General features: G+C 35.0%; 1 protein-coding gene across 1 annotated transcript in view; it reads right to left on the bottom strand.

The window, feature by feature from the left end:
* Window positions 1-727: 727 nt before the first annotated feature.
* Window positions 728-22,650, bottom strand: part of TRAT1 (T cell receptor associated transmembrane adaptor 1) — a 63,412-nt gene continuing 41,489 nt past the window's right edge. The window contains exons 5-7 of the mRNA XM_082394800.1: window positions 21,401-21,489; window positions 14,887-15,977; window positions 728-739 (exon numbers count right to left, since the gene is read on the bottom strand). Of these exons, the coding sequence (XP_082250926.1) occupies window positions 15,723-15,977; window positions 21,401-21,489 (344 nt within the window). The 3' untranslated portion in view covers window positions 728-739; window positions 14,887-15,722. The remainder of the gene's footprint in view (window positions 740-14,886; window positions 15,978-21,400; window positions 21,490-22,650) is intronic.

Raw genomic sequence — 22,650 nt, 5'->3', positions numbered from 1 at the left:
TCTACAACAAGAGGCTGCACACCTGTCTCCTGGTTAGAATCTGATCTCACTTCTCTATTGCCTTCCTCTGACCTATATCAGGGTTGAACTCTCCAGGCCACTTGATTTACGTCTTTGCTGGAACCTTGTCTTCCAGGGCCAGGTGGGCTGACTGAATTAGGTCAAACTGATAACAATTTGGTAAATAAAAGTACAGCAAGTGTTATTGTCCCTAACAATTTGATAGCAAGATTTAGAGTGGCAAACTAGTTGTTTAATATTTATTTAAAATATTTAAAATATCTTGCCAAATAGTTTCTTTTCAGTGATCTCTTAAGGCACAATTTTATTCTTTTGATTGTATTTTCTCTGAACTTGTAAATAATCAATAACGGTATGCAAATTTAGTTTTCAAAATCATATATAAAACAGTCTAAATAAAAAAAAACAGTCTAAATTTTAATGTAGAGGAAACAAGTTTATGCATATGTGAGGAATTTCAGTATGTATTTATCTTCCTGAAAACTGGCTTTTCTTTTATCTCTAAGATTATTCTGACTGGTATGGAGCAGTTACTGTGCATGGATATATACCAATGGATCTCATTCTGCCAACCCCCCACACCTCAAACAACACTATTTTAACACTCCTTATTTCCTGTTGGAGAAAAGTTAGCTAAAGAATGAAACCAAGATATTTGTGGATGCATTACTTAGATGAGGCCCACCTGGAAGTAACAGAAACATCAAAATAACAATGGCTTAAATAAAACAGAAATTTCTCTCTCACATTAAAGAAGCTGGATATAGTTGGTCCAAGATTGGAATGATGTTGCATGTGTTAGGGGCTTAGGCTCTTCCTGTTGTTTCTCTGCCATCTTTAGCCTGTGATCTAACATGACTGCTCAAATTCAGCCATCACATCTTGTTTTTTTTTTTAATTGAAGTATAGTTGATTTATAATATTGTGTTAGTTTCTGGTGTACAGTAAAGTGCTTCAGATATATATATATATATATATATATATATATATATACTTTTTTATATTCTTTTCCATTATGGTTTATTACAGGATGTTGAATATAGTTCACTGTACTATATGGTAGGACCTTGTTGTTTCTCTATTTTATTTTATTTATTTATTTATTTTTCTTTTTTTTTTTATTTCTGAGATATACATTTTAAAGTAATAACTAGGATTATTACTTATAACATTATACCAGAACATATAAGATTTTTAGAAATTTCATGTAATGTCTGAAACATTTATATTAACATATTTCCATACATATTTCCATACAAATACAAATATAAGATTTTTAGAAATTTCATGTAATGTCTGAAACATTTATATTAACACATTTCCATACAAATAACCCAATGAAAGTTTAGTATTAGTTGTTTTGTTTGTTTGTTTTTTTATACTACAGGTTCTTATTAGGCATCAATTTTATACACATCAGTGTATACATGTCAATCCCAATCACCCAATTCAGCACACCACCATCTCCACCCCACCGCAGTTTTCCCCCCTTGGTGTCCATATGTCCATACTCTACATCTGTGTCTCAACTTCTGCCCTGCAAACCGGCTCATCTGTACCATTTTTCTAGGTTCCACATACATGCGTTAATATATGATAATTGTTTTTCTCTTTCTGACTTACTTCACTCTGTATGACAGTCTCTAGATCCATCCACTTCTCAACAAATGACTCAATTTCGTTCCTTTTTATGGCTGAGTAATATTCCATTGTATATATGTACCACCACTTCTTTATCCATTCGTCTGTTGATGGGCATTTAGGTTGCTTCCATGACCTGGCTATTGTAAATAGTGCTGCAATGAACATTCGGGTGCATGTGTCTTTTTGAATTACGGTTTTCTCTGGGTTTATGCCCAGTAGTGGGATTGCTGGGTCATATGGTAATTCTATTTTTAGTTTTTTAAGGAACCTCCATATTGTTCTCCATAGTGGCTGTATCAATTTACATTCCCACCAACAGTGCAAGAGGGTTCCCTTTTCTCCACACCCTCTCCAGCATTTGTTGTTTGTAGATTTTCTGATGATGCCCATTCTAACAGGAGTGAGGTGATACCTCATTGTAGTTTTGATTTGCATTTCTCTAATAATTAGTGATGTTGAGCATCTTTTCATGTGCTTCATGGCTGTCTGTATGCCTTCTTTGGAGAAATGTCTGTTTAGGTCTTCTGCCCAGTTTTGGATTGGGGTGTTTGTTTCTTTAATATTGAGCTGAATGAGCTGTTTATATATTTTGGAGATTAATCCTTTGTCTGTTGATTCATTTGTAAATATTTTCTCCCATTCTGAGGGTTGTCTTTTCGTCTTGTTTATGGTTTCCTTTGCTGTGCAAAAGCTTTGAAGTTTCATTAGGTCCCATTTGTTTTTTTTTTTGTTTTTATTTCCATTACTCTAGGAGGTGGATCAAAAAAGATCTTGCTGTGATTTATGTCAAAGAGTGTTCTTCCTATGTTTTCCTCTAAGAGTTTTATAGTGTCCAGTCTTATATTTAGATCTCTAATCCATTTTGAGTTTATTTCTGTGTATGGTGTTAGGGAGTATTCTAATTTCATTCTTTAACATGTAGCTGTCCAGTTTTCCCAGCACCACTTATTGAAGAGACTGTCTTTTCTCCATTGTATATCTTTGCCTCCTTTGTCATAGATTAGTTGACCATAGGTGCGTGGGTTAATCTCTGGGCTTTCTATCTTGTTCCATTGATCTATGTTTCTGTTTTTGTGCCAGTACCATATTGTCTTGATTACTGTAGCTTTGTAGTATAGTCTGAAGTCAGGGAGTCTGATTCCTCCAGCTCCATTTTTTTGCCTCAAGACTGCTTTGGCTATTCGGGGTCTTTTGTGTCTCCATACAAATTTTAAGATGATTTGTTCTAGCTCTGTAAAAAATGCCATTGGTAATTTGATAGGGATTGCATTGAATCTGTAGATTGCTTTGGGTAGTATAGTCATTTTCACAATGTTGATTCTTCCAATCCAAGAACATGGTATATCTCTCCATCTGTTGGTATCATCTTTAATTTCTTTCATCAGTGTCTTAGAGTTTTCTGCATACAGGTCTTTTGTCTCCCTTGGTAGGTTTATTCCTAGGTATTTTATTCTTTTTGTTGCAATGGTAAATGGGAGTGTTTCCATAATTTCTCTTTCAGATTTTTCATCATTAGTGTATAGGAATGCAAGAGATTTCTGTGCATTAATTTTGTATCCTGCAACTTTACTATATTCATTAATTAGCTCTAGCAGTTTTCTGGTGGCAGTTTTAGGATTCTCTATGTATAGTATCATGTCATCCGCAAACAGTGACAGTTTTACTTCTTCTTTTCCAATTTGTATTCCTTTAATTTCTTTTTCTTCTCTGATTGCCGTGGCTAGGACTTCCAGAACTATGTTGAATAATAGTGGTGAGAGTGGACATCCTTGTCTCGTTCCTGATCTTAGAGGAAATGCTTTCAGTTTTTCACCATTGAGAATGATGTTTGCTGTGGGTATGTCATATATGGCCTTTATTATGTTGAGGTAGGTTCCCTCTATGCCCACTTTCTGGAGAGTTTTTATCAGAAATGGGTGTTGAATTTTGTCAAAAGCTTTTTCTGCATCTATTGAGATGATCATATGGTTTTTCTTCTTCAATTTGTTAATATGGTGTATCACATTGATTGATTTGCGTATATTGAAGAATCCTTGCATCCCTGGGATAAATCCCACTTGATCGTGGTGTATGATCCTTCTAATGTGTTGTTGGATTCTGTTTGCTAGTATTTTGTTGAGGATATTTGCATCTATATTCATCAGTGATATTGGTCTGTAATTTTCTTTTTTGTAGTGTCTTTGTCTGGTTTTGGTATCAGGGTGATGGTGGCCTCATAGAATGAGTTTGGGAGTGTTCCTTCCTCTGCAATTTTTTGGAAGAGTTTGAGAAGGATAGGTGTTAGCTCTTCTCTAAATGTTTGTTAGAATTCACCTGTGAAGCCATCTGGTCCTGGACTTTTGTTTGTTGGAAGATTTTTAATCACAGTTTCAATTTCATTACTTGGGATTGGTCTGTTCATATTTTCTGTTTCTTCCTGGTTCAGTCTTGGAAGGTTATACCTTTCTAAAAATTTGTCCATTTCTTCCAGGTTGTCCATTTTATTGGCATAAAGTTGCTTGTAGTAGTCTCTTAGGATGCTTTGTATTTCTGCCGTGTCTGATGTAACTTCTCCTTTTTCATTTCTGATTTTATTGATTTGAGTCCTCTCCCTCTTTTTCTTGATGAGTCTGGCTAATGGCTTATCAATTTTGTTTATCTTCTCAAAGAACCAACTTTTAGTTTTATTGATCTTTGCTATTGTTTTCTTTGTTTCTATTTCATTTATTTCTGCTCTGATCTTTATGATTTCTTTCCTTCTGCTAACTTTGGGTTTTGTTTGTTCTTCTTTCTTTTGTTTCTTTAGGTGTAAGGTTAGATTGTTTACTTGAGATTTTTCTTGTTTCTTTAGGTAGGCTTGTATAGCTATAAACTTCCCTCTTAGAACTGCTTTTGCTGCATCCCATAGGTTTTGGGTCGTCGTGTTGTCATTGTCATTTGTCTCTAGGTTTTTTTTGATTTCCTCTTTGATTTCTTCAGTGATCTCTTGGTTATTTAGTAACGTATTGTTTAGCCTCCATGTGTTTGTCTTTTTTACGTTTTTTTCCCTGTCATTCATTTCTAATCTTATAGCGTTGTGGTCAGAAAAGATGCTTGATATGATTTCAATTTCCATAAATTTACTGAGGCTTGATTTGGGACCCAAGATGTGATGTATCCTGGAGAATGTTCCGTGCGCACTTGAGAAGAACGTGTAATCTGCTGTTTTTGGATGGAATGTCCCATAAATATCAATTAAATCTATCTGGTCTATAGTGTCATTTAAAGCTTGTCTTTCCTTATTTATTTTCATTTTGGATGATCTGTCCATTGGTGTAAGTGAGGTGTTAAAGTCCCCCACTATGATTGTGTTACTGTCAATTTCCTCTTTTATAGCTGTTAGCAGTTGCCTTATGTATTGAGGTGCTCCTATGTTGGGTGCATATATATTTATAATTGTTATATCTTCTTCTTGGATTGATCCCTTGATCATTATGTAGTGTCCTTCCTTGTCTCTTGTAACATTCTTTATTTTAAAGTCTATTTTATCTGATATGAGTATTGCTACTCCAGCTTTCTTTTGATTTCCATTTGCATGGAATATCTTTTTCCATCCCCTCACTTTCAGTCTGTATGTGTCCCTAGGTCTAAAGTGGGTCTCTTGTAGACAGCATATATATGGGTCTTGTTTTTGTATCCATTCAGCCAGTCTATGTCTTTTGGTTGGAGCATTTAATCCATTCACGTTTAAGGTAATTATCGATATGTATGTTCCTATGACCATTTTCCTAATTGTTTTGGGTTTGTTTTTGTAGGTCCTTTTCTTCTCTTGTGTTTCCCACTTATAGAAGTTCCTTTAGCATTTGTTTTAGAGCTGGTTTGGTGGTGCTGAATTCTCTTAGCTTTTGCTTGTCTGTAAAGCTTTTGATTTCTCCATCAAATCTAAATGAGATCCTTGCCGGGTAGAGTAATCTTGGTTGTAGGTTCTTCCCTTTCATCACTTTAAGTATATCATGCCACTCCCTTCTGGCTTGTAGAGTTTCTGCTGAGAAATCAGCTGTTAACCTTATGGGAGTTCCCTTGTATGTTATTTGTCGTTTTTCCCTTGCTGCTTTCAATAATTTTTCTTTGTCTTTAATTTTTGCCACTTTGATTACTATGTGTCTCAGCGTGTTTCTCCTTGGGTTTATCCTGTATGGGACTCTCTGCGCTTCCTGGACTTGGGTGGCTAATTCCTTTCCCATGTTAGGGAAGTTTTCGACTATAATCTCTTCAAATATTTTCTCTGGTCCTTTCTCTCTCTCTTCTCCTTCTGTGATCCCTATAATGCGAATGTTGTTGCGTTTAATATTGTCCCAGAGGTCTCTTAGGCTGTCTTCATTTCTTTTCATTCTTTTTTCTTTAGTCTGTTCTGCAGCAGTGAATTCCACCATTCTGTCTTCCAGGTCACTTATCCGTTCTTCTGCCTCAGTTATTCTGCTATTGATTCCTTCTAGTGTAGTTTTCATTTCAGTTATTGTATTGGTCATCTCTGTTTGTTTGTTCTTTAATTCTTCTAGGTCTTTATTAATCATTTCTTGCATCTTCTCAATCTTTGCCTCCATTCTTATTCCGAGGTCCTGGATCATCTTCACTATCGTTTCTCTATTTTATATATAGTAGTTTGTACCTGCTAATCCCAAATGCCTAATTATCCCTCCCCTACCTCATTTCCCCTTTGGTAACCATAAGTTTGTTTTCTATGTCTGTGATTATGTTTCAGTTTTGTAAATAAGTTTATTTGTATCATATTTTAGATTCCACATATAAATGATATCATGCAGTGTATGTCTTTCTCTTTCTGATTTACTTAACTTAGTAAATCAGATAATCTAAATGATAATCAGATATCTTAGTAAATCAGATATCTAAATGATAATCTCTAGGTCCATCTATGTTGCTGCAAATGGCATTATTTCATTCTTTTTATGGCTGAGTAGTATTCCATCGTCTATGTATACCACATTTTCTTTATCCATTCATCTGTTGATGAACACTTAAGTTGCTTCCATATCTTGGCAATTATAAATAATGCTGCTATGAACTTTGGGGTGCATGTACTTTTTCAAATTAGAGTTTTCTCCAGATATGTGCCCAGGAGTGGGATTGTTGAATCATATGTCAGCCATCACATCTTTATTCCAGCTAGAGAAAAAGACTACCAAAGTAGGCCACACCAAGCTTCAGGGGGGAAAGTTGTTCCAGCAGCTATGCATCCAGTGTCAATTGCACTGAATAAAGTTCAGTGCAATTGCAAAGAACAAAGTTAAACAGGCAAGGAAGACTGTATTCAAGACTGTTGCAATAGAAGGGGGAGACAACTCAACTCCACTGAAACAAAGGACTGGAAACAAAGGAGCTGGGGTGTGGGTACACTTAGGTCACCTGTTTGCTAATTGGCCTTACACAAAGGAAATGTAAATTTTCTCCTATCTCCATGACAGGAGGTAGTTTTAGAACTTGGAACAAGGTACCCACTAGAGTTAGGCTTCTACCCTCCCAAGAAGACTGAGAAATAAGGGCACTATCATCCTTGATGTTTACATTTCAAAGAAATGGTTCCCAGGACCTTGAGAAAGACATGCCCTGGGTCCTCAAACTGCCAAGAGGCTCCTAAGGCAAATTATATACATTTAAAAGGGGACAAAGAAATAATTTGTAATTACAAGTATTTTAAATTGAATACTCTAGGAGAAGGGAGGTCGGGGACTTATAGTCAGGAAGAAATCTGTCTAAAATTTTTCAGGCTGGGGAAATATTAAGGCCTGCTTGGTCACCAGTTAAAAAATTAAGTTTCTATACTGAGAAAGAATAAATGGGAGAATAAAAATTGGAGAACTACTGACAGTTTGCTCCTGCTGGCTCAATAGTTTTCTCTCTCTGTTCTTTGAAGAAAGACTACAAAAACACAATAATGCTTAATTCAAAAATTAATCTTTCTATTGGTAGAATTTCAGCTACTACTATTGCTTGTGTGGTAAAGGCCAGTAGATAAGACTCTTATAGCCTGCTGAATTTCTTCCACCACCAGGGTTGTATACTTCCCGAGAGTCAGCGCTGTTATCTCTAAACTTGCTAGCTATACTTGTTATCCTAATTACCTAAGATAATTATTATGTGTCCTAATGAAATATGGGTGTGGATAGAACTTTCTGTATGATAATTAAGTTCACTCTTTTGCCAAGAAAAAATAAATGTGACTTGCTTAAAAATTGCTGCCAAATTAGATGTGGGTAAAGTTCCCATAAAAGTCTTGGAAGAAAAGGTCTAGAGGGATTCTGCACTTACATTTCATCACAAATGTTTTTAAGTTCTTATTTCACTTTAAAGAAACTAAAACTGGGACTATAGACAGTGTTTTATGGGCAGTGAGATTTATACAAGATGGCATGGAACTCCTATCATAGGCTTTCTTAAGAAATGGTCTTGCCCTACATCAAAAGTTTAATAAAAAATATGTATACATTTTAAGTTAAAATGCTAATGGTACCTTTTTATTACTCAACACTTGGACCAATTTTTAAAATTAATCTATCAACTACTGTCTCAATCAATTTAGATGAAAATAAAACCAAACCAAATATCTACTAACTCTCAAGGTTGGTGACGGATACTGACTTGTTAAGAGAATTCTTTATTATATCAAAGGCAGCCAAAGACAGTACTCATTGAAACTCTTATTCCATTCTTTCCATTTTGATTAAAATAAAATTTTCTCTGATTCTAAATGAGATAACGTTCAACTCTGTGTTCAGAATTAGACAAAATTGAGCACAAAACAAGGTTTTAGCTTTAACATTGGAATTTTTTTTGCAAGTTTGTTTTGGATTTTGTCTTTTATGGGAGTGAACATGACTTAGCATCCAAAGCGATGATTTCTATTTCTTTCCCCTAAAATTGGGATACAAGACTGATAAAGAAATGCTAAGGTATTTAAAGGCAAGTGTCATTAATAAAATACTAGCCTGTAAAAAACACTTTAATATGAACATTTTGTGGTAGAAGTCTTGGTGTTTATTGAAAGCTACAGACTGTCATTTAAGTGGACTTATATTTAGATTTGTCCTAAACTAGAGAAGTTCTTAGTGTTGTGAAAACTACCGTAAATTTCATTATTTTTCAACATTTTTAAGAAATACTTTTTTTCAATTTGTTTTAGTTAGCCTCTTTTGATTTTAAATACTAGAAATAGAGAGAGATCGTTATGATTAAATGGGTAGGGTGTAAGGACAATCCAAAATTAGGGCCCAAGGTGCTTTTAACCAACTGAAGGTATCAGCTTCCCAACAGATCCAGCTCTGGACTTGGACTGCTTGTTCAAATCCTGAATCTATAATTTATTTGTGCAATATTGGGCAAGTTAATCTTTATCAGTCTTGGTTCTCATCTGTAAGATTATGATTATAATAGCATCCATCTTTTAGGGTGTTACATAATTAAATTAGGTATGCAGGTAAGTACTTAGACCAGTGTCTTGCACTTAGTAAGTTCTTAATAAATAAGAGTTGTTATATTGATTTTCTAATTAATCTGACCACTTATAGAGTCTTGAATTCCATTCTCTACCAACTATCTCCTTGTGTTTACTCTTAGTTTCTGTCCCCTTGCAATTGTTCCTTGTTTCCCAAGGCCCCAATTCTGTTTAATAGCATCCTTTTGGCTCAGCCCCCACTGATAACTGTCCAATCTATAGATTGGTTTAGAGGATGCACTGTCTTGACATGATGTCTTAGGTGGTAGAAGCTATGAGTAGGTAAGGCAGCTTCTTCAGAAGAGGTTAAAGGAACAGAAAGCATCATTACTAGAGCATCTGTCAAATTTGTATTCTTTCTTGTTATCTTCTCTAAATTTTGTTTAGTGTCTTAATATAAGTTATCAATTCTGTTTATCAAGTGAAGGCAAAACCTCAGAGAGATTTAAGCATATTTCAAAATTAATCATCCTGCCTTTACTCTGCTAGAAATAAGTCCTTTAATACCAAAGGAAAATGAGTTATTGTTCCTATTCTTGAGATTTAAGTTGAACTTTTTGGGACCTTAAGATATTTTCAGTGAAAATCTTAAGACTTTGGAATTCATCTGTTTTTCTAGTCAAAAATGTTCCCTATATTTTCTTCTGTACATTTTCTTTTTCAGTTGAAATGTGAAAGTTTATAATTATACTCCTCCTGGGACATAATCTCTGAGAACTGTCACAGGTGAAATAGATATATATTTTTAATGATTGCATGATGATCAGTAATTCATAGCTTATTAATTAACGTTTCAAAGAGTCCTGATTAGGTTATAGAATTACACAAAATTACACTAAAAATATATTGTAAAATTACACTAAAGTGATATAATGTGCTTGGGGTTCTGCTTCTGGTCAAGATAGAATAACATCTTGGATTTATCCTCTCACTTGAATATATTCCCTCCCACTTTAAACAACTAAAATCCAGACAAAGTATATGAGACAATGATACTCAAGACATTGAACGTCAGACAATGAAGAAAAATGATCCCTGAAAGATGGGAAATAAATGAGGTGAACCCTACTATTGCCCTATCTTATTGCCTGGAGAAAGTTTTCAGGCCCTAGAGCAGGTAGAGGGAGTGTAAGTATTGACCACTAATCTCCTGAACTGAGGAGATGAAGCTGCAGGTCAAGAAGGCAGAGTACTGAATAGGAAAAAGCTGCATATAGAGAGAACTCTGGAGATGTGTAAAGAGTCCGCATTGAGGATTCAGCTGAATACTGATCAGTGCATGCATGTAAGAAAAAGCTTGGGGAAAGACCTAGAAAAAAGAGTAGAGAAAACAGTGCCTATGGCTCACAAAAGGCTGGGAATAGTACTTGTTTTCAACAGCTGGAGTGAAAAACCTCATAATTCATGAGGGTCAGAATAGCTTTTTACCTAAGTTAAATTTAGCCTATTACTGAGGCAAGACCCTACTCTGGTCCTGCTTTAAAAAGTTTAAAAAGCAAGACTCTAAAGATTCAAATTGTGTCCAAGTAACTTGACCATTTCCAGAACAAAACTCAAGAATATCATAGGATTACAAAAATATCTATCACCAAAGTAAAATTCACAGTATTTTCTAGCTAATGAAAAATTACCAAGAATTTTTAAAAGTAGGAAAATACAACCCATAAAGAGAAAAATCAATCAGTTGAAACTATGAATGACAGATGATAGAATTAGATAAAAACATTAAAACAGTTGTTATAACTGTATTCAATATGTTCAAGAAGTTAGAAGATTAAACATGTTTGAGAGAGACATGAAAGATGCAAGAAGAAAATACCCAAACTGAATTTATAGAGATAAAAACTAAATTGTCTGAGATTAAAAATATCTCTCAGGGATTATTGACAGATAGACATTTTAGAATTAGTGACCTTGAAGATACAGCAAGAGAAATTATCCAAAATAAAACACAGAAAAAAAATAAAGACTGAAATAAACATAAGTAAAATGTGGGATAATTTGCAAGCAGTTGAAGAACCTGGAAATGGGGAATGGGGTAAAAAATATATTTAAAGAAATATTGCATATTGTTTAAAACCAGTGATAAAACAATCTTAAAACAATCAGAGAAAAATAAGAACACACAGAGGGACAAAGACAAGTATGACACCAGATTTTTCTTCAGAAACAATGCAACTAAGAAGTCCATAGAAGAGTATCTTTAAATCACTGAAAGAAACATATAGTCAACTCAACCTTGAAATTTTTTACGCAGAGATATTTTTTACCCAAAGATATTTTGAGAATATCTTTCAAAAATGAAGGCAGATAAAGGCTTTCTCAAATACATAAATGCTGAGGGACTTCATCACCAGCAGGCTTGAAAAATAAATGTTAAAGGAAGTCCTTTAAACTGAAGGATAATGAAACTAGATGGAAACCTGGATCTATACAAAGCATTGAGGGGTTTTAGAAATGTTAACTACAGGGATAAACATGAAGACATTTTTTTATTATTTAAGCCTTTTAAAAAGATAATTGGCCTTTTAAAGTAAAAAATAATAACAATGCATAAAATGTATAAAACCTGGAGCACAAAGGTCAGAGGAGGGAAGTAAAAGTTCACTGTTTTAAGATTTAAAGAGGTATTATATCATTTGAATGTAGACTGTAATGAATTAGAGATGTTTATTAATAACTCTAAGAAATTACTAAAATAACATAGATTTGTAACTAATTATCCAACAATGAAGATAAAGTGGAATCATAAAAAAATACTGATGTAATCTAGAAGTCATAAAAAGAGGAAAAAATAAAGAACAGATGGGACAAATAAAAAACAGATATCAAGAGTGTTGCTTTTAACCCAACCATATCAATAATTGCATTAAATGAAAACAGGTTAAACACCCCAATTAAATGAGAGATTTTCAGACTGGACTTTTTAAATTTTTTTTTTTTTTAATTTATTCATGGCTGTGTTGGGTCTTCGTTTCTGTGCGAGGGCTTTCTCTAGTTGTGGCAAGTGGGGGCCACTTTTCATCACGCTGCGCGGGCCTCTCATTATCGTGGCCTCTCTTGTTGCGGAGCACAGGCTCCAGAGGCGCAGGCTCAGTAATTGTGGCTCATGGGCCTAGTTGCTCCGCGGCATATGGGATCTTCCCAGACCAGGGCTCGAACCCGTGTCCCCTGCATTAGCAGGCAGATTCTTAACCACTGCGCCACCAGGGAAGCCCTCAGACTGGATTTTTTTAAAAAGTAAAACAAACTATATGTTGCCTACAAAAAATGCATTTTAAATATAAAGATGTAACTAGGTTGAAAAAGGATGTAAAAAGATATTTCATGCTAACATTAATCAAAAGCTAGAATAACAATATTAATATTAGACAAAGTAGATTTCTGAGAAAACAATACTACCAAGAATAAAGAAGGTCATTTCATAGTGATAAAGATTAAATTCATCAAAAAAAATAGTGCGTTTGAACATGTGTGCCCCTAATAATAGAGCTTCAAAAAACATGAAGCAACAACTGACAGATGGTATGGAGAAATAGCCAAATGTACAATTATAGTCAGAGATTTCAACATTCCCCTCTCAATAATTGATAGAACAAGTAGGCAAAATCAGTGAGGGTATAGAAGACTTGAAAAGCTCTATCAACCAAATTGGCCTAATTGACATTTATAGAACACTTTACCAACAACAATAGAATATACATCTTTTTTTTCAAGTGTACACCATCATCCATCAAGATAGACTATATTCTGACAATAAAGAAAGGCTCAATAAATATAAAAAGGTTCAAGTCATATGTTCTATGACCACAGTAGAATTAAATTAGAAGTCAACAAGAGAAAGAGATTTGGAAAATCCTCAAATATTTGGAAACTATACAATACATTTATAAATAACCTATGGGTCAAAGAAGAAATCAAAAGGGAAATTGAAAGTGTTTGAAATGAATGAATATGAAAGCACATATCAAAATTTGTGGGATGCAGCTAAAGCAAAACAATATTTTTAAAAAGGGAAATTTATGAGACTAAATCCCTATTTTAGACAAGAAAAGTTTTACATTTATGACCTCAGTTTCCACCTTAAAATGCTAAAAAAAAGAACAAATGAAACACAAAAGAGTCAGAAGAAAGGATATAATATAGATCAGAGGGTAAATCAATAAAACAGAAAATGTAAAAACAATAGAAAAATTATGTGAACAATAACTTGTTCTTCAGGAAATCCATAAAATTGATAAATCTCTAGATGAGGAAAAAAGAAGAAAATTATCAGTATCAAAGAGAAGTGAAGTCACTACAAATTCTACAGATATTAAAAGAATAATATGAGAATATTTTGAACAACTTTATGCCAATAAATTTAACAACTTAGATGAGAGGGACAAATCCCTCAAAAGACACAAATTTACAAAGTTCACTCAACAAGAAATAGGTAACTTGAAGAGCCGTATATCTATTAAAGAATTTAAGTTTGTAGCTAAAAACCTCCCTGACTAATGGGCATCAGATATATCTGGTACATAAAACTTTAAAATATTTTGGAATTCAAATGATATAAACCAGAGGCAAAAAATTCAAATATTTCCAGGTGCCAGATAAATAACGTAAGTGAATGATGTGGAATAATTACAGGAAAAAACAACTGCCAAAAATACAATCTAACTTTATTTTTACTGAACCATGGTATATATAGAAATGCAACAACATAAACATATATGATAGCAAAGATTTTATTTTAAATTAAACATAAAAACTTAAAGTCAGTATGTAATTATTAATTATTAACTTTATTTCTTGTGGGTTTTTCTTGGCTATTCTCTGGAATCAGAAACCTGATTCCTTTTCTTCTGCCCTTAAATATTAGTATTTTTTGTGTTTCCTATGGCACTGTGGACAACTTAAAATATTTTACTTTGTCATCAGCATTTAATTTTCTACAGATTCATAATGGAAAATAATTATTGACAGAAGTAGGCACTTCCAAATATGGATAGAATTCTTGCACAAAATGTGCTCTTCCTCTCTTTACTTGGGTGGCTTCTTCTCATTGTTCAGTTCTCAGAATTAAAATTTCTTCTTCAGAGATCCCCTCTCTCCATTATCTCTTTCTTCTGTTTTCTTAATAGTATTTTTCTTACTAGTCGCTACACTTTTCTTTGTTAACCTGATACTCATCTTTTCTCCTAGGCTGTAGTTCAATGGGTGCAGAGTCTCAGTTTCCCTCATCATTGTATAACTTAGTACATAAACTGCCTCAGGAGTTCCACAAACAACTGAAGAAAGAGTGACTAAGCTCTGGTCAGGGAGTAGGACTGATAGCTGTCACGTACAATTTTCTTGGTCAGTGATGATTTGAGACCGAATTAAATGCCTACTCCAAATGGAGAGAGATAGAAAGTTTTTTTTTTAATTATTTTTTTGGAGGGCAATTTAAGAGCACTTATCAGAGTTTAAATAGGACACACACTTTGACCGAACTCTTGGCCTTTCAGAAATATATTCTGTAGAGACTTACAGAATGCATACCTTTTAAAGCAGCAATTCTTTTCCTAGACATTTAGCCTCAAGGAGAAGTCAGACAAGTACCAAATATGTGCTGAGATGCATTCTCATTACGATGTTATTTGTAAAAGCAAAAAAACAGAGATTGGAAATGAGCTAAATGTACTTCAAAATTATTTAAATAAGTTTTGGTATAATCATCAATGAAATGCTATGCAGGCATTAAAATTATAACTGTAGCTAGTTACAGTTAAAAATAACAGTGGAAATAAATCTACAGTATATTATTGTCAAGTGAAAAAAGTTTAAATAATATGTATAAAATAATCATTCCCCTTTTTTCTTTTTTGGTTAAAAAAACAACTAATGGTCATATATGTGGATATATATATGGTCATGCCCAGAAAAACATCTAGGAGAATATATAGAAAGTTGATCACAGTAATTATCTCTGGCTAGTGGAATATCTAAATTCTTTTTGATACTGTTTATTGTTACAAGGAATATGCATTAATTTTATAATAATTTTTAGAACTAATAAAGATATTTCCATTTGTGAAAAATATTTCTTAAGAAGATTATCTCTCTTCTCTTAGAAATAAGTTTTAATGTCTCCCATGCCTTTCAGTCAGAAATTTCTTCCAATTATGGGGTGTTTCACATTGATGAGAAACGAGAATTGTTTAAAAAAAAAAACATTGACTTTTATTTCTCTTACAACATGATCCAGAACATATTTATGCTTAAAACCTTTTTTTTTTTTTTGGTTTATTTCGCTGAGTATTAATAATTGTTTTGAAGTTATGATTTTGTTATCAGGATCAATTTGCAAACTTGATTTCATTTACATTTGACTACATCAGTATTTTTTAAGTGAATTCAAATAACTAATTTAAATAACTAATTTGTATGGTATTCCATTTGCTGTGTATAACATAAGCTCTGTATAAAAGGTGAGCCACCATCCCACCAACAGATGATCAGCTAATCACCCTGACATATCATGCTGTGTCATATGGGGTCTTCATTTCTTTAACAACCACTTCCAGTAAGAGCTGGATCACTGAGCTAGATAATAGCCCAGCTAGTTTACAGTTTCTTTCCGTGCACGGATCAATCCAAACAGCCTGATGGGATCATCATGAATGTTTTCCTCTATTGCCTGGCTTTCTGGTGGGAAACTGTCCATCAAAGTGGTCTTAGAAAGGTTGATATCCGTTGCATGTACCTGCCCATCCTCATCCTTGTCTGACGAATAAGTTTTCTGTTTCTTGGGCTTTCTGCGCTTCCCCTCACAGCTGTGATCTAGTGAGGCATAGAACATCTTTGCTTCAGTTTCCTAGAAAGAAAGGTATGTTAATTCTTCATTGTTAGCCATTCTTTAACTTAGATGACCTCTGAGTATTTCTAAGGCCTATAAAAAACACACAGCTTGTTTTCTGGGCTTCAGCTACCTTATTTGCCAAATTTGTCAATTAGGATGATAAGACTTTGGAGTGGAAAATGCTTAAGTGAACTTTTTGTGTGTGTATAGTTGTATTTCTTTTTTATACTCAAAATATACATGAACCTTTTAGATGGATTTTTACCTGCCTCTCCCCCTGCCTTCACCTCAGGGAGTGCTTGCCCTATGTTTCGCCTATCAAGTAACAATACTGATTTGTTAAACTGGGAACAAAGCATGACAGGAGGGAATTTAACCAATCAAAAATCTGCTTTACATATGTTTAATACTTGGTCATTTGATGGTACCCGCAAAACTCCCAAATTTTTCTACATTTTTGAGACTCAGAAGTATAATGTTAGGGACTTCCCTGGTGGCGCAGTGGTTAAGAATCCTCCTGCCAATGCAGGGGACACGGGTTCGATCCCCGGTCCAGAAAGATCCCACGTGCCGCAGAGCAACTAAGCCCGTGTGCCACAACTACTGAGCCTGTGCTCTAGAGCCCGCGTGCCACAGCTACTGAGCCCATGTGCCACAACTACTGAAGCCCGCATGCCTAGAGCCCGTGCTCCGCAACAAGAGAAGCCACAGCAATGAGAAGCCCATGCACTGCAACAAAGAGTAACCCCCGCTCGCCGCAACTGGGGAAAGCCCACGTACAGCAACAAAGACCCAACGCGGCAATAAATAAATAAATAAATAAAAATTAAAATCGTGTTAAAAAAAAAGAACTATATGTGTTTGCTACATTATAAGAAAATAGTATAAGGTTAACAGTGTCCATTTAGATGACTGGCATTTGGCAAGAATTGCATTTCCCATTTTCCCATTTTCTCCTTTTTTTCCTGTTTTTTTACTTCCTTCTTGCCTACCTGTCCCCAGATCCTGTTTGAGTTCATTTAGGTTGGTCTTGGAGATATTCATTTGCACAAGAAAGCCTGGTAGTCCTCTCTGGCCTAGAGCTGCGTCAGTACTAGAATAAGAAAGGCAGGAGACTAGAGAAACTTGGGGAAAGCAATAGGCCTGAAGACAAGACCTTGAATTTGGTGTTTGAAAGTTTAGGATTGAATTCCAGCTCTGTAATATACTGGTAATGGGACCTTGGGCAGTTTTTGTTTGTTTGTTTTTAACTATTTTGAGCCTCTTGCTATAAAATGAGAGTACCTATCTTACAACATTATTAGCAAATAGAGATAATATACAGTTGAACAGTTGACCCTTGAACAACCTGGGGGTTAGGGATGCCAACCCCTTGAACAGGTAAAAATTCACATATAATTTTGCAGTCAGCCCTCCATTTCCGCAGTTCCGCGTCCACAAATTCAACTAACCCCTCACCGTGTAGCGCTGTAGTATGCATCTGGTGAAAGCAATCAGCATTTAAGCAGCCCTGTGCAGTTCAGACCTGGTTTTTCAAGGTTATCAGAGCTGTAAGGCTAAATTATCAGAGTTGTAGGCTAAAACTTTAGGACAGCTATTGAATAAACCAAAATATTCTGTGTGAAGGATTTACCATTCAGAGTAAGCCAAAGGTATATCAACTTGTGGAGTCTAGGGTAAAAAAGCAACATTTGGATTAACAAAACCCCTATGTGTGGATAAGCTTCTCCCTGTAGGCACTTGTTTTCATGCTAAAAGTTAAATGTCTTAAATCTTCTCCACCAGGCAGGGGGATGGCTCTATTTACAACCTCTCTTGTATGTTTGTCTGACTTTTTATTTGTAAAATAATCATTTCTGGAAAATTGTATAGAAGATGGGTAACTTGTATCCTTGCCTGAGTCTCTACACTCTGCCAGTTAGCCCATATACTGTCTTCAAGTTATCTTCCTAAGACATAACTTCAATATTTTACCATTCTGTCTCAAAAATTTTAGCCTAGAATCTGAATTTTATAGCATGGCATTCAAGGTTTTCTATGCTTATGCTTCCACACTTTCTATTTTGATTCCCAGTACTCCCCTACATAAACTCTCTATTTCAAGCAAACTGGACATTTCACTGATTCCTGAATACACCTCATGCTTTTCAGACCTGCTTTGCCTTTGACTAGATAGATAGAGTAGATGTCAGTGAAGTTAGAAAAATAGCCAAAAGGCACTCAGTAATACAAAGGGGTGGATATCTTTTTTGACTGTCCAGCACTTTGTTCTGTTCTTTCTTTGATAAATTCTCCACTTTCCTTTAGGAAATTTCCCTCTTCTATCTGGTCCTGGAGAGCCTATCAATCACAATGCTGTACTCCAAGCTCAGCACAGGATTAAGTATGCGACCCAGGCTGGAAAAAATTACACTACCCATCCTCCTGCCAACAGAAGTTGGCCCAAGGGTGGGCATGTGACTTCAGTAGAGCCAATTGCATGGCATCTTTGGGACTGAGGTACAGATGCAGAAATAGAAAAGATATCTTTTTCTGGATTTGGGAGGAAGAAAATCTGAGTCTCCAGTGGCTTTCCCAGCCTCAGTGGAACAGTCTGTTGGTAATAGAAGAGAATGAAGTCAGTAACAGAGAAGCAGGGAGAAGAAATGGAGAGAGCCCTCATATTCAATCATTTCAAAAACAAAAGACACCCTTTCATCTCCCAGTTACATGAGCCAGTGATTTCCCTTTTATGCTAAACTGGTTTGAATTGGGTTTTTGCGCTTATAACTGAAAGCAAATAATGTATGTCTGGTCAACAACTGGTCCACTTTATCAAGTCCTGCAGAGTTCAAAGAACGAGAGTCCTGAGAAAGGACCACAGTGTGTACGTGTAATAGTCATTTGTGACTTCCAGAGTGTTGTTTTACTTGAATAGATGGGTGGAAAATATAGACAGGGAAAAAAGAATTTGTATCTATGAAAAGAAACGGAAACCATGGAGGAAAGTAAGAACCAGTTTAGGAATCAGAGAGAAAAACAGGTTGAAGTAGAGCTTTGTTGTTTTATTTGTTTTTAAATATTGCAGAGATTTGTATATATTGGTAGGTCAATAGTAATTCATTTAAAGAAAGAAATGGAGACAAATAATTGAATGTGCAAGATCTTGAAGGAAATAGGAGAAATACTCAAGAGCACAAGTAGGAGTATTGGCTTTGGAAAGAGGAGAGGCTGCTTCTGACATAGGAGGGAAAGAAGGGATAGGTGAGAGGTTTTAACATGAGGATAAGAGAAGAGAAACAAGTTCACACTTGCATCCTTCAAATTTTTTTTAAGACATGGGAACTCTCATGAACTCATTTTATTGTTAGGTTTCCTGATCATCTCTTCCTAGTCAATAGTAGACTTAGATACTGAAATTACAACTTCTGAACTGTACACATCATTTTCAAAGGGCAAGAAACTTATTCCCTTTTCCAACAAACACTTTATCCATCAGGCTTTATTGCATTATGTTATAGATTCTTTATGCTTTTGTAATTGACCCAAGTAACTATGTATCATAGTAGCTAACTGGGTAGTGTTTTTGATTATAATGATCATTCTAATAAAATGGAATTGAGCAAATATGAAGAGATGACTTCTGGGTGGGATAAATTGGGAGACTGGGATTGACATATACATGCTACTATATGTAAAATAGATAACTAATAAGAACCTACTGTACAGCACAGGGAACTCTACGCAATACTCTGTAATGACCTATCTGGGAATAGAATCTGAAAAAGAGTGGATATATGTATATGTATAACTGATTTACTTTGCTGAACATCTGAAACTAACCCAACATTGTAAATCAACTATACTCCAATAAGAATTAATTTAAAAAACCAAAGAGATTACTTCCAATTTGTGAAATTAAATTTGTGAGAAGGGTGAAATAGAATGAAGACTAATCTCCTTAGAAGTGTCTTTAAATATATAATTTATAAAATAGCAGACTTTTGAAGATATTTTAAGGCTTTGCACAATTTCCACTTGAGTAAAAACCAGATGCAGCACAAATAAAGCTGGCCTGTTTAATTTATATGTTTTAAACAGCAACTTCTACTCAGAATTCTCAGTTCTTTTGTAACTAAGGTGCTGTGAATCTCTGCATTTCAGTTGGTGTAGTTATATTTTAACCTTCTTTAGAGGTTTTCTCTTTATTATCATGAATATTACCATGAATTTTGCAGATCATATTATAACGTGCAGTTTTTCATATCTTTTATCTAAAAAATACATTTAAAATTAATTGAACATCACATGACAGATTTGCCCATGAGAGGACGACTTTACATTTTGCTTAAACCTCACCACATCTTGGTTTCTTAATAAAAATTTCAAGAATTTGATTTTTTAGGGGATTCATATAAAGAAAAAGAGAAATTCTATCTTAATGAGAAGTTTCCAAGTTCTGACCCATCTTTGGGAGGAGAGTATTTTCTATTAGGCAGGACTAAGTTTGGATTCTGTCTCCCCACTCAGTTTCTGAGTCTCTAGGTTAAGTTTTTCATCTTTTGCAAGCCTCTGTCAGATGGGAATAATCGTGCTGTCTCCCTTATAGGAATCTAGAAAGATATGCCTATAAAGCACATAATACAAGCCTGACATGTAACAACTGCATAGGAAATGCTGGCCCTATGACTGTTTCTAGGGAATAGCACAAGAGCACATAATAAAAGGGACGAGATCGGGAATAAGAAAGAACCATTATAACTGAAATTTATAACATTTCAGCCTCACGTATGCTAAGAATCGTGAATGGCAGTGCTATGTCTGAGGATGTTGAACTGATTGTGGTAGTAAAAAGATAAACTACTCATTTCTTCTTGGGTTTTTCTGTTTCTATTTAGGCTTTAGTCTTGCCTATCTCCACACAAGCCACGTGTAAATCTCTTGTCATAAGACCATAGCCATAGGACTTGTATTAAATTTACACTCATTTTTTTTTTAAATAAAACAGAAGTATGGTCTTTTATAATTAGTTAATTTATCTTTTCACTAAAGGTCTCTTTCTCCCCATCCGCCATAAATTCCTGACATCTAGGTCTTCTGAGAATTCTGCATGTGTCAACTTTTATATTTATTTCTATGATACATGTCATTTTTTTCGCTCTGAAAGAAAAAGCTTAACTAATTCTTTAGGAAGAGAATCCACTTTTCCCTTGAAATCTACTGCCTTTGTAGTTGTACGTAATTTTGACTCTTTAAGTGTAGCTCTGAGTACTATTTATCTGCCTTTGAGCTTTTCATTAGAGCTCAGGCTCCAGAGTTTGACACCGATTCAGAATGCAAAATTTCTAACAGGCTGCTTCTGATGTTTATCAGAATGTGCTGTTTTTATGCTCTTGAAACATGCAGCTGTGCTATGACCTAGGTTGAACTTGGCCCTTGATACGGAAAACAAGACTGACCTGTGAAGGTGGGGCGTCTCCTTGCAGTTTGTTCACAGATCTCTCTGGCCGGGCTTTCATTTGTTCATAGCAGTTTTCATCCACTGGTTCTTGGGAGTGGAAAAGAGATTTACAACGGAAAACTAAAAAATGCTGGCATGAATAAAAATACATGACCCAAACAACATTTAGCTATAAATGTGAAACCTTCAGGGATCATTTGACTAGGCTTTTTTTGTGAAGATACAAAGAGGGAAGGAAGCACAAACTGCTCTGCAGATCAGACTGTGGAGAAGTCTGTTGCCCTACAGCATTAATAATTAGACAAAAGAAGGTCACTTGGGATAAGAACGAGATCAAATTAATTTCTTTATACCATTGTAGGACATGACAATCTCAACTTAAACTACCATTTAGATGTTATTGAGATCCCACGAGTTAAAGGATTGTCTGTGTTCCCTTTAAGCATGATTACAAATGGTGCAGATGGCATAAAGCACAGAGCACATATATTGATGATTACGATTTGGTAATTTTTTCCATAAGTAAGACGTTTTACTAAGAGGCCTTCTTAACCTTACATACCATTTTTGAAAAAAGAGGGTTTAGATTATGTTTGTCGTCCCATAAATCAGTGACAGGACAGTTCAGCCAGACTGTTTTGAGGGTCTGGGGTGTATACTGCTGGTACTAAGTACTTGGGGGTTTTTGTACCATGTCCACCAGCCAGCAGACCTGCACTTATTTCATCCTGTGGGGATGCTTACGGAGTCATCCGTACCTTTCTTTCCCCAGATACTCCTATTTAAAAGGGAGAAGAAGGAGAGTTAATGACTTGTAGGATGGCGAGTAACCTGGCAGAGATGTGGATTGCACCAGTTTGACCCCATAGATAAAAATATATGTTTACTATAATACAAGGTACTTCAAAATCATTCAACCCTTTCTGAAAAGCAATGCAGAGAACTGGCCCATAGGGTGATGTTTCTCAAAGCATGGATCATGGAAAACATGCATTAGAATCACCTGGAAGCCTTGTTAAATAGCAGGTTCCTGAGCTCTATCATGGAACTACTAAATCAGAACCTGTAGGAGTGACACCTGTGCACATTAGACATGGTGACTGCAGACATGGTGGGCTTTGAGCCACCAGAATACATAAGAAATTAAGTCCTCAGATATTACAGGTGGGTACCAAAATTCTGCAAGGGGAAATGGGAAGGGAAAATTATTTTTAATAGTCTATTCCTGAAAAATAGTTTCCGATTCCT

This window comes from Balaenoptera borealis (genome assembly GCF_965194805.1).
Source record: "Balaenoptera borealis genome assembly, chromosome: 5".
In the NCBI taxonomy this organism is placed as follows: domain Eukaryota; kingdom Metazoa; phylum Chordata; class Mammalia; order Artiodactyla; family Balaenopteridae; genus Balaenoptera; species Balaenoptera borealis.
Note: the sequence above shows the minus strand (reverse complement) of the source record. Positions and strands in the feature narration are given on the sequence as shown.